This window comes from Mauremys reevesii, linkage group 3 (genome assembly GCF_016161935.1).
Source record: "Mauremys reevesii isolate NIE-2019 linkage group 3, ASM1616193v1, whole genome shotgun sequence".
Lineage (NCBI taxonomy): Eukaryota > Metazoa > Chordata > Testudines > Geoemydidae > Mauremys > Mauremys reevesii.
In genome coordinates this window covers 87,107,947-87,120,026 of record NC_052625.1, presented here as the reverse complement: position 1 = coordinate 87,120,026, position 12,080 = coordinate 87,107,947, and the positions used below count along the sequence as shown (strand labels likewise).

At 43.1% G+C, this 12,080-nt stretch overlaps 1 protein-coding gene across 3 annotated transcripts; it reads right to left on the bottom strand.

Moving 5' to 3' along the window:
* Nucleotides 1–319: 319 nt before the first annotated feature.
* On the bottom strand, nt 320–11,880 carry TBXT (T-box transcription factor T). 3 transcript variants are annotated; one of them, XM_039531048.1, is made up of 8 exons: nt 11,432–11,880; nt 10,375–10,639; nt 9,239–9,373; nt 8,376–8,437; nt 8,199–8,260; nt 5,915–6,091; nt 4,151–4,283; nt 320–2,319 (listed from the first exon to the last, which is right to left on the bottom strand). In XM_039531048.1, exons 1-8 carry the CDS (start codon nt 11,635–11,637, stop codon nt 2,052–2,054), a joined length of 1,308 nt encoding a protein of 435 aa, XP_039386982.1. In that variant the 5' UTR covers nt 11,638–11,880; the 3' UTR covers nt 320–2,051. The 3 variants fall into 3 exon arrangements, with proteins under 3 accessions (XP_039386982.1, XP_039386985.1, XP_039386983.1); XM_039531051.1 differs by having other exon boundaries at nt 320–587; XM_039531049.1 differs by having other exon boundaries at nt 8,199–8,257.
* Nucleotides 11,881–12,080: the final 200 nt, after the last annotated feature.

The window sequence follows — 12,080 nt, the reverse complement described above, 5'->3', positions numbered from 1 at the left end:
CAGTATTGTCTCACTATATCATTGTACTCTCCCCATCTGTCTGCATCCATCTGTTGAATCTTGTCTTATATTTATAGAGTGTACGCCCTTGGGGCAGGGAGCTTTTACTCTCTGTCTGTACAGCACCTAATGCAGTGGGGTCATAGTCAGTGATGAGGGCTCCCAAATACAGATAATAAATGAAATTCATTAGGTTAAACTTATTTCCACAAATTGAAAACTAAGCATTTAGTTTATTAAAGAAACTTTACTAACAGTTTTTCAATTTAACTTAATACTTTTGAAATCTAAGTACAAAACATAACGAAAAATACTTTGCTAACTTCTACAGAAGAGTCTAAAGAACAATGCACTTACATCATTTACATGATTCACTTTCACAATAAAATAGGAGAGCTTAGATCCATATTTACAGTATTGAGAGAGGACATGGTTTACAGCCATCTGACTCTGGTGCTGCCCTTTGTTGTGATTGGCTCATTTGGAATAACATCTAACTCCCAGATCCTGCTGTTGGACCTGCCTGGGCAGATTTTTGTGCCTGGCGCAGATCCCCACCCATGTGGATTCAGTTGCCGGAACAGGGCCTGAGAAACCAAAGGTGCAGCAAGCATTTGCTTTTTCATCTTTAAGCTGCCATTATAGCACATGAAATATTAAATGAATCCTCTAACTTAGAACTCTACTTTCCAACCTTATACACTTCATCAAAAAGGGGTTTGTTATGATTTATGCATAAAGGTCAGATTCCACCCTCACCTGTGTGTTCATTGAATTCAGTGGGAGAAGCATGCACATCCAAAGGCACATTTTGACCCAGCATTTGGGGTTTGTCTTCAGCAGAAGATTAGGTCAACTCATAGTACAGTAGTTAATAAGAGCCCTCAAAGATATGAGGCATGGACAGCAAGAACATTACCATGAGCTAATCTTCTAATGAAGACAAGCAGTTGGTGTACATTAAGGCTTATATCTATACTCCCATCCCAAATTACTGACATTTGGTATTTGCTCATGTATAATAACTTAACTACTTGGATCCACACTATTTCCATATGTCATGTGGTGACATGTCCTATGTATGATTGTCTTAAGGTACACAGCATATTGACGGATTATATACACATCTTAAAATGTACAAAACAGTCACATCTTAACAAATAATAAATATTGATCAGAGTACAATATTGAACTAAAATAAATTAGAAAGAACCGTTAGGTATTGACTTTCTTCTCTCATTTAGGGCCTGGGCCATAGACCATTAATGTCAATGGAAGGCTTTCCATTGGTTTCCAAGGACTTTGGATGGCACCCTCCATTAGATAACAGCTGTTTGAAAGGCAGGAGTTTAGTTAGCCTGAAAGCTGCTCACTGGCTATATGATCAAACAATGAAACTCACCTTAAAAAGTTCTTGCTGATTGTCTTCATCATTTAATTCATATAAGCATATAACTGTGCATAAAACTGTTAACTACCAGAATATCGCATATTCTCATGACAAATATACATTAGTGCACACAGTTCTCCAAATTTCACTCATTAGCTAAATTTGTGTAGATTTGAGAATGATTCAAACTGTGCACTTAATAAAACTTCTCTCACAACTACAGCTAAGCAAAATGTTAACTGGCAATTGACAGGAAGTAGCTTATTTAAAAAAAAAACTGACAAAACTGTCAAGCTGGGCATGAAACAAAACTCCAGATCCAGATACTCCCAGAACACTGAGAAGTGTGGCATATGGGTCACATTTTGGTGTTCCAGGCCCATCTCTGCCAAATTGAAAAGGATTAAAAATCTTTATTTTAAAAAGGAAGAGCAGTGGATCTGCTAGACGAGAATTGCACTCATAAGGTCTATATGCTGCTAATGATACACTGTTATACTGTAAGAAGTATAATTCAATTACTTTACACAAAAGCAGTGCAGTCTTTTTGTTTATAATTTACTTCATGTCTCTTTTTCCCCTCCTCAAGACTTCATTGTGGATTCAGTATTAAGAGTAACTAAATAGCTAGAACGTCTTTATCTTAAAGAAAGGGCTTGCTTTACATGGAAGGTGGTGTGACAGGAGTCCATGTGGATGCCAGCCTATTATGTGCAGAGGTATCATACTGACTGTCAGAAATGTCTGTTGGTGTGCCAGCGTCATACAGTGGAGATCCCGAGGAGGAGGCAGTGACAGAGTGAGGAAGGGGTGGGTAGTGTGCTGTAGAGCCTCGCAAAAACTGGGAGCTCAGTCCATTGGCCATCCCACCTGACTGAGACACGGGTGTGATGGTGCTGTTATTCACAGACCACAAGTTGGGATACTGACTGTAAGAGAGAAGAAGGGTAGATAATATGGATTATTAATTAACCCAGTTTTCCCTGTCAGCTATGCAGTTTTACACCTCACAAAGCACATTCCAGGTGTGCTTTTACTCAGCTACTTTATGCATAGTGAAGAACTTTGGGAAGGTTCTTGCTACTTCAGTACACTAGAGAAGTCTCAGGCACTTAAACTGTGGATCACACTGATTTGCTCCAGCCAGCATGCTCTGAGGGTAAGAATCTACCCAAATCTTCCCAGCTCCCACCTCATGCCTCTACTTCCCCCACCCACACACCTATTAAAAAGTTCTTTACTGGGGGCCAGAAATAAAAAAGTTGATCTGTGAGAAAAATTTAAAGAGGATAAATTTAGCGTTTCCATTTATTATTTAGCTCTTACACAGCACTTTTCACCCATAGATCCCAAAGCACTTTACATTATCTCCGTTATCCCCATTTTACAGATAGGGCACCAGGGCCCAGAGGGGTGAAGTGACTTGCCCAAGGTCACACAGCAATTCAATGGCAAAACCAAGAAGACAACCCAGTCTCTTGACTCTCAATCCAGTACCCTGGACTTTCTTGCCTTCCAAATGTAAAGACAATTTTGGGAGGGAGAAGAAGTGCTTGGGAGTACTTGCTATTTCAATAAATTTATGTTTAGTAAAAAAAGTATCTAGTACGTTGTATTACTAATATACATGGTGTATTTTAATAGATAAATGCTAATTTGCATATTTCATAAATAAGTGTGCCTTCCACGATACATGTATATTAGCAGAATATTTAGACTACAGATTTGAACTGCAAGTTGTTTTAAAAAAAAAAAAAAGAGGGCCAACCCCTGATCCTATTAAAGTCAATAGCAAAATCCCATCTGACTCCCCAGTAACTTCTAGTTTGGGTTCCTAGGCACTGGGTACAAATCCAACATCATATAACTTCTTTCAACAGGTGAGCCAATATTTTATCAAGATAATCATAAGTCTAAAAAAAAAAGAGACATGATGTACGTCCGTGACAGGAGGATGGTTTTCACTGAGCTCTCTTAAAAGCAATAAACAAGGGTGATTATTTAAAGGAATACTGTTTGCTTGATCTCTCACACTTGTCAAAGTGTTATTTTACTTACTGTTGTTACAAATAACACTTAAGATTCCTAGAACTGAAAGATGGGAGAAAATAATTGTTCCTTATTTCTCCATAAGTTTGCATTGTGCATTTGGCAGCAATGTGTGTAAAGTCAGTTTCATCATTTCTCCTGTATGGCCAGTTATTTTCACATATTTATAGGGGCTTTTCATATATCAACAGGGAAGAGAAAAGAAGCATTCAAAAAGGAAAATGCAACAATAAAGCCATAAATAGGCAGAGAGACTTAGACCTGGTCTACACCTAAAACTTAGGTCAATTTAACTATGTTGCTCCAGGGTGTGAAAAATTCACACCCCTGACAGATGTAGTTAAGCAGACCAATGCTCCAGTATAGACACCACTAGGTCAACGGAAGAATTCTTCTGTCAAATTAGCTACCACCTCTCAAGGGGATGGATTTACTATAGCAATGGAAAAACCCCTTCCATCGCTATAGCGAGAGACTACACTACAGCAGCATAGCTGCAGGACTGCAGATCTGCCACTATAGCCCTTGTAGTACAGACATACCCTGAGAGACAGGTGTAGTACCTGAAACTACTTTTAACTCTTTACTTTAAAACTGACTAGATTTCAAGCTGACGATGATTTGTTCACTCCTTTTTTCAATTTAAAAAACCCAACGTACTCTAATTTCTGAAGATTTGGGGGGCTGCATTGCAAAGGGACTGAATCCTACCTGGAGCTGGTAGATGTGCCAGTGCTGTGACTCATGGGCAGCATACTAGTGTGTGTGGGAACTCCTAGACTGGACCAGTTGTCATGGGATTGGAGCATGGAAAGACAGGCCGAGGAATTATCAGCATAGGCTGCTGTGAAAAACAAGCAAGCACTTAACAAGCAGATCAGCAGTTAAAGTGAGGCACAATTCTCATTTTCAGTGCAGAGTATGGCTTTTTTATTACTGCTTTGCATATTATACACACACACACACCCCTACCAATTGTGTCAAACTATCAGTTTTATTGGGGCTGTCGAATGGGTGATGTGCCAGTCTGCTATACGAGGTGCCCAAGTTCAGTTGCTAAAGCATATTTCACTTCCTACCTCCAGTAGTTCCGTACACCAAAATGCTCAGCCTCTGATGAGGGAAGTGCATTATGTAGCTCTGTGGTAACTACGGGGCTAAATTAGCAATGGCCTCAATGCCATTCCACCCTCCACAGCCAGAGAAGGTTGCTGTGGCACATGAACTTAAGGGGAGGAGAAAAATCCTTTATGGGGGATGGGAGAAGAAGCAGGGCACACAGTGAAGTCAATTATTCTCATGGAATTTTATTTGAATTTGCAAAACCTATGCAAAGGTTCAAGATGCAACAAAAATCAACTACATGCAAATTTTCATCTTTAACACGCTTTACAGAGTTACGTATTGTAAGAATAGTCAGGCTATGGGCTGTGTCTGGAACAATTTGATGGTGACTAACCTACATAATATTTTATAAAATTTAAAATATTAAGCTGTTTTTTTTAAAACAAACAAACAAAACCCCCTTTCAATAGCCTTTATTGGCCAGGAGAGAAAAAACCATAGCAAGTCCTGGATGGGCAGTTAGTTAAACATCCCCTCCTTTCTTCTCATGGAAGTGCAATTGGATAGACATATGACACACCCAATTCTGTCATCCTGACTTATTTTGAGGAGTACCTTACTACACATGTAGTCTTGTTGATTTCAAAGGGACTACACACTGATTAAGATGTTCCTCAATGTGAGTAATGGTGGCGGAACTAGGCCCTCAATAATTTACTTAGGTTATTGCCACTTGACTCCACGACCATAACTAGAAATCTATTCAATTCACTTCCATTTCTTTAAGATGGTTCTTCCTCAAATTCTTCAGATACATATATTCCATCTTCACTTAAACCAAGTCCCCAAACTTCTCCCCTTGCACTCCCCCTTACCAGTAATAAAATGTGTCCGCACCCTTTTGGGCCAGGAGCTGAAAAGGGGTCCGGCAGCCAAGAGCAGAGGCTGAGGGCAGGGCCGGAGCGGGCTGGGTGGTGCTCCCTCCCCACCCCCTTGTGAGGGCTGGCCCAGACCCTGCCGTGCACCTCGAGATGTTCCTCAAAATTAACTGACAAATATTGCCAGAATAAACCAAGCTTTCCTAGGCTAAAAATCATTGAAGTATTCCTTCATTTTAAGATTCTTGTTCTACAGTAGGACACAGGGATAGAGTTACACAGAATTGTCTAATAACCTAACATTAGATAGAGCATTACAAAAATCTTACTTTTCCATTGTTAAGAGGCTAGAGAAATGGATTTACTTTTTGTTATTACCTTTCAATCGTTGTCACAAGCCCTCAGCACAAACTGAGCTACTGATCTCAGTTCAAATGACATTACACCAGATATACACCGATATAATTTATCAAAATTTGGACCACTAGGTTAATTTCCCTCTTTAAACAGCCGCAGAATAATAAAAACTTACTTGGAGAGTTGTTTCTATGGGCATATGGATTGGGGTAAGGGGCAGAACGGTGATTCCTCAGCGATGAGAATCTTTCACAGCTGTGAGCAGAGGACAGTGATAGAGGTGCTCCAAATTGAGCATGAGGATTGGAGGGGGGGCACAGACTCCCAGTTCCAGGAATAAGCCAGCCACCTACTATGAGAAAGAGAGGACATTTCGTAGCACTGATACATAATGCCACAGGGCAGGCTATTAATGTTATGAGCCTTTTTAACACTATTACTCTGAAGTTAAATATTAGAGCTGGTCAGAAATTTTCCAACACAATGTTTTTCCATCAGAAAATGCCAATTGTCAAAAGTAAAATGTGGATACATGTCACCTCGCATCAAAATTCATTTTGAAAGAAAAATTGAGAAAAAGAGCAATTTTAATAAGGGCAAAAAACAGGTTCCCTCCCAGCGCTATTGAATAACATTATTCAGGTTGGCTTCTCCCTGCCCCTGTGTTCCTAATTACACCTTAGACTATTAAAACTGAAATATTTTTAAAACTTTGCATTTTTTATCTTGTGTGTGTACGTTTTGTATATCATTCACTTTGGATGGTAAAACCACACTGGTTAATTTAATCTTTTGTGTATAGCATCACTTTTTGGTTCTCCTCCATTAGCACAACATTGCTGTGCTTGGGGTTTCCAATACTGATGTGGGATGATGTTCAAATGCAAAAGAAAATTCTATTTTTTTCATAGAATTTTTTTAAAAATTCTATTCCCATTATAATTTGTAAATGCCCTTTTATTCAAGTTGTGGACCTAATTTTTTTGACAATGTCCCTTTAAAACCAAATTCAATTTAAAATTTTAAAACAGTGACATTTTAGCCATCTGAAAACAAAAGCATTTTAAAACTAGTGCCTCCAATTTCCTTAGTGTACTTTAAAAATAAATTAAATAAACTGGTGAGTTTATTCTCACTATTTTTTTTTACCATTTGAAGTAAAACACTCCTTCCATTAATCTCCCCACAGATATTGCATTATTAATATCCAAGACCCATTGACTTGTAGAAAACTAATATGATTATAACTACAGAATTTTTAAGGCAGTATTAATGTTTAATAAAAAATATTGTACACAATAAGAAACATGAAAAAACTACAAAACAATAATCATAAGAATCAGACACTAACAGGGCCGCCCGGGGAGGGGGGCAAGTGGGGCAATTTGCCCCAGGGCCCTCAGGGGCCCCCACGAGAATATAGTATTATATAATATTGCAACTTTTTTTTTATGGAAGGGGTCCCTGAAATTGCTTTGCCCCAGGCCCCCTGAATCCTCTGGACGGCCTGGACACCAATCATAGAACTGAAAGGGACCTTGAGAGGCAGGGCCGGCTCCAGACCCCAGCGCGCCAAGCGCGCACTTGGGGTGGCATTTTGCCGGCGGGGCGGCAGCCGGCTCTGGCAGACCTTCCGCGGTCATGCCTGCGGGAGGTCCACCGGAGCCGCGGGACCAGTGGACCTCCCGCCGGCATGACTGCGGAGGGTTCGCTGGTCCCGCGGCTCGGGTGGACCTCCCGCAGGCATGCCAGTGGATGCTCCACTGGAGCCGCGGGACCAGCGGAACCTCCGCAGGCATGTCTGCAAGAGGTCCCCTGGAGCCGCGGGACTGGCGATCGCCAGAGCGCGCCCCGCGGCGCGCCGCCCTGCTTGGGACGGCGGGATTCCTAGAGCCGCCCCTGTTGAGAGGTCTTTTAGTCCAGTCCTCTGCACTCCCGGCAGGACTAAGTATTATCTAGAACAAGGGTAGGCAACCTATGGCACGCGTGCCAAAGGCTGCACACAAGCTGATTTTCAGTGGCACTCACACTGCCCAGGTCCTGGCCACCAGTCTGGGGGGCTCTGCATTTTAATTTAATTTTAAATTAAGTTTCTTAAACATTTTAAAAACCTTATTTACTTTACATACAACAATAGTTTAGTTATATATTTTAGACTTATAGAAAGAGATCTTCTAAAAACATTAAAATGTATTACTGGCACGTGAAACCTTACATTAGAGTGAATAAATGAAGACTCGGCACACCACTTGTGAAAGATTGCCGACCCCAGATCTAGAATGTCATACTTAATCTACAGTGAGAGTTAACATATGCCTGCAAACAAACACTGGTATCTGAATTTTACTCAGATACAACATACTACTAAATTGTAGTAGAAAGGAAGTACAAGAGAAGCTGAGATGAAAGATAAGGTATTTTTTAAAGTTATATACTTAATAGAGTGAAATTAAACATACACTGTGAATACCCAGACTGTTGATTGTCTCCAACTTCATCCATCATATCTTTGTGATCACTTCTGTCAAAGAAGCCACATTTCATTAGTCAAAGAAAATGATTTGAAAGAAATGTGTTTTCACAAATATGTAATTTTTCTGCAAACTTTGTAACTGGGTTTAGTCAAGAATTCTCACCTTTCTTTTGCATCAAGGAAAGCCTTTGCAAACGGATTGTATTTAATTTTTAAAGCTGTGATCTAAAAACAACAACAAAAATCTTATTTTGCAAGTGTTACTACTCATTATCATACAGTATTTAGGACCTGATCCTGCTTCTCTAAAGTTAGTGGGATTTTACCATTGATTTCAGGGGCAGTAGGATTAAAGCCCTAGTATGGACTTATGTAAAGTAACTAAACTGCATCCAAACATCTCAAATGTTAACAGTAGACTTGAAATTATTCTCGCTACAAAATTTAAAGACATCCACTGTCACTGCCTAACTAAGTTACCTGGTTTTATTATCCTATTAAGGAAACACATATGAAAGGGGATACACTAATGACAGTTATAAAGAGTTTTGGGTTTCTTGGTAGACTAGAATGAACAACAACAAATCTCAACTAGGATAATAAACTTAGTAACTTACAGTATAATTGAAGTTATTTGAAAACAAGAGTCAGTTTTGAAAATGCCATTTCCAGTTAGTTCATGTATTATTATTTCATATACTTTAAAATGGTGAGTTTATTCTTACTTATTTTCTAACATTAGTAGTTAGCTTTGATGAATTCCAAAGACTCTTTATAATTCTACTTAACAAATAAAGTTACAATATATAGGAAACAGGGAATTAGTGTTACTAATTGGGCTTTATTATTATTTATTTACTGGGCTTTATTATTTAATTTCAAACAAACTCACTTTATATACAATTTAAAATGAAACACAGAGAATTGAAAAAATGTTACATGACAAATATTTTGCTCCAGTGTCTTCCACTTTGCTAATTCAGAGGATATAAGTTCATGTAGGTTTCTTTCCCATTTTGTACATACCTCCTCATTCTGATAAGCTGTCACAGCTATAAACTGGGTCTCTGGGAAGGAATGGCTGGTTATCATACGCTGAGGGCCACCAACTCTCACTATATGAATCCTAGGCTCATACTTGTGCAAGGAGTTCAACATGATCTGTAAATATATAATAGCAGAGATAAGCATAGTCACAGTGGGATGCACATGTCTACAGTTACAGAGCACTATCTGATTTTAAAAAGCTAACGCTAGATATTTTGGGGTGGGGGAGGTCCCAGAAGTCAACAGACAGTAGTAAATTCTAAAAGTGAAGCCTGACAAAAGACGATAAACATCAGGCAACTAAATTATCTGCCTACATATTATCCCTCATTATATTTGGCAGGGCTGCCTATTGATAGATAGATAGATTAGATAGATAGATATGCACACTGGATTATCAAATAATTCAACCCTGAAATTACTATTTAAAAAAAATCCCCCTCTGCTTGGAAAGTTTCATCAGGACAAAAACCGTCCAGTTGGTTTGTCTAAAACTATAGATGATATTGATTACAATCCAGTGTCAACAAAACTGAAGAACAATTTCATAGATAATGTAGGGATCAAATGAAATCTAGTTCCCCTTTCTTGGTGAAATCTACTAGGCAGACTCCTTGGCCTGGTTTGCAGGGATATAGGTCTGCGTTTTTATTTTTGCTCATAAAAAGCAACCAGGTTTTTTTAGACCACTCCAGTACACTACATAAAATAAATAAACTCGTCCATTTAGAAGACCTGGCTGTATTTCCGACAGGTGAGAAAATCCCCCGCCTTTTACAGGGGCAGCCTTTGAAATGTGTCACAAGTTTACAGACAGACAATGCTGGATAGGTGTCATCGGAGGAAAGTAGTCACACAACTGAGGCTGAGCTGCTTGTTACAGCGAGAGGCTCTGGAAAAGTTTTCTTCCAGCCCTGAATTTTAGCTACACCCTGATTGACTTGGGGGTGGGGGTGTCTCCTCCCTCCCCTCCCCACTGACTTCTGACACCCCGCAGACGGAGGCTGCGGGAAAGGGTCTCTGCTGCCCTAGCGCAGCGAACTAGCAACTTGCGGGCGCTATTTCTGGGCGCCCCTCCCTGGCGGCTTCCCGGGCGGCTCCAGCCCGGCACTCACCTGCCCCCCTCCATTGAGCTTGTTGGTGAGTTTGACTTTGCTGAAGGAAACCGGCGCCTTCATCCAGTGCGCTCCGAAGTTGGGCGAGTCCGGGTGGATGTAGACGCAGCTCGGGGCCTGCGGCTCGGGTTTGCCCCCGGGGACCCACTCCCCGTTCACGTACTTCCAGCGGTGGTTGTCGGCGGCCACGAAGTCCAGCAGGAAGGAGTACATGGCGTTGGGGTCCAGGCCGGACACGCTCACCTTCAGCACGGGGAACATCCGCCTGGGGGAGAGAGCAGGGCCAGGAGAGGCGCATTGTCCGGGGGAACTGCTCCCCGCCGCCGGGGGAGCCGGGCCAGGGCTCCTGCTCGCCCCGGAGCAAGGCCGATCGCGGCTCCGCTGTTTCACAGGACTCCGGGAAGCCGCGTTAGCGCCTCACCTGCCTCTCCCAGGCCTGGCCCTTGACCTTTCTCTGGGTGTCCCGGTGCAAAGGATCGGCCGGCCCTAAATCACCCCCCAGCGGAGCTTCAGGCCCTTTGTGCGGCTCCGGGCAAAAACTAATCGGACCCGACCTTCGGCTCCCGCTCGGGGCTGCAGCCTCCCCGGCTCCGGTGCCGCGTTGTGCAGAGGGGAGGGGGCTCCCAGCAGCACTGGGGGGGACGGCACCCGGCCAACATCAGGGGGCCCCAGTAGCGGAAGCGGATCTGGGGTCTCCAGTCACATTACGGGGAGATCCTCCCCCGCAGGACTGGATTGGAGGGGAGGAGGAAATCTACGGTACAAAGGGGGAGAAATAAATACCACCGGGGCGGGGGCAGAGGCAGGGGCGGGGGCAGAGTCTCCCGCAGCATTAGATTAGGGTATCTCCAGCAGCGTGGGAGTAGCAGACTCGGCCCAACATAATGTTGCAGGGGGGATCCTTTAACTGAGGGGAGAGAACCCCAGCGGGACTAGGGGAGAGGGGGTCTTCAGCCCCAATGGCTGTGCAATCATTTGGGGCTGCAGCGGTCTCCTGAAGCAGTGGGAGCTGGGCAGGGGGACCCCCGGGGTTGCCAGCAGTTGTCCCCGACCCTACCTGCCGTTCTTGGTCACGATCATCTCGTTGGTGAGCTCCTTGAAGCGCAGCCACAGCTCATTCTCCTCCAGAGTGACTCGTAGCTCCCGCTCAGTGGGGTCCCCCTTCTCGCTGCCAGCCTGCAGCTCGTTTTCCACCGCGCTCAGGAGATGGTCCACCCGGTACTGCAAGCTCTTGCCGGAGCTCTCCGTGCCGGGAGAACTCATCCTCTCTCCTCCCCCTCCCCCAAAACCACTTACTGCCCAGCAGCCACCTCCAGCCTCAGGTCTGGCTCCAACTCCTGGTAGAAATGATCAGAGGCGATTCCACGCCGAACAGCCACGCGGGAGAGGAGGACCCCGAGGCTCCTGGGAGGGGGTCCTGGCTGCTTACAGTGGGAAGGATCCAGGCTGGCTGCAGTGTGGTGGCAGAAGGGTTAATCCACTTGACCTCTCTGGTCAGCGCGACTGGAACTGGCCAAGGGGACAGTAATTATACCCCCCCAATAAATATCCCCTGGTGACATCACAATGCCTGTGGGGGGGCTCCCCTGATTGGAGGAGAACCCTTTTGATGTGTCCGGCCGACCCAGCTGATTGGCTCCCTGCGGCCATATCAGAACGGTGCCCGGGGAAGCCTGTGATGTTAATTGCGGCCAGTGGGATTAAAC

Bases quoted from the DNA above. Each gene is read 5' to 3' on its own strand.
- TBXT (XM_039531048.1), bottom strand. From the start codon at position 11,637: ATGAGTTCTCCCGGCACGGAGAGCTCCGGCAAGAGCTTGCAGTACCGG. The intron at 10,640-11,431 runs GTAGGGTCGGGG...TCTCTCCCCCAG, and splicing joins ATCGTGACCAAGAACGGCAG to GCGGATGTTCCCCGTGCTGA. The intron at 8,438-9,238 runs GTATGTACAAAA...TGTTGTTTTTAG, and splicing joins CAGCTTATCAGAATGAGGAG to ATCACAGCTTTAAAAATTAA.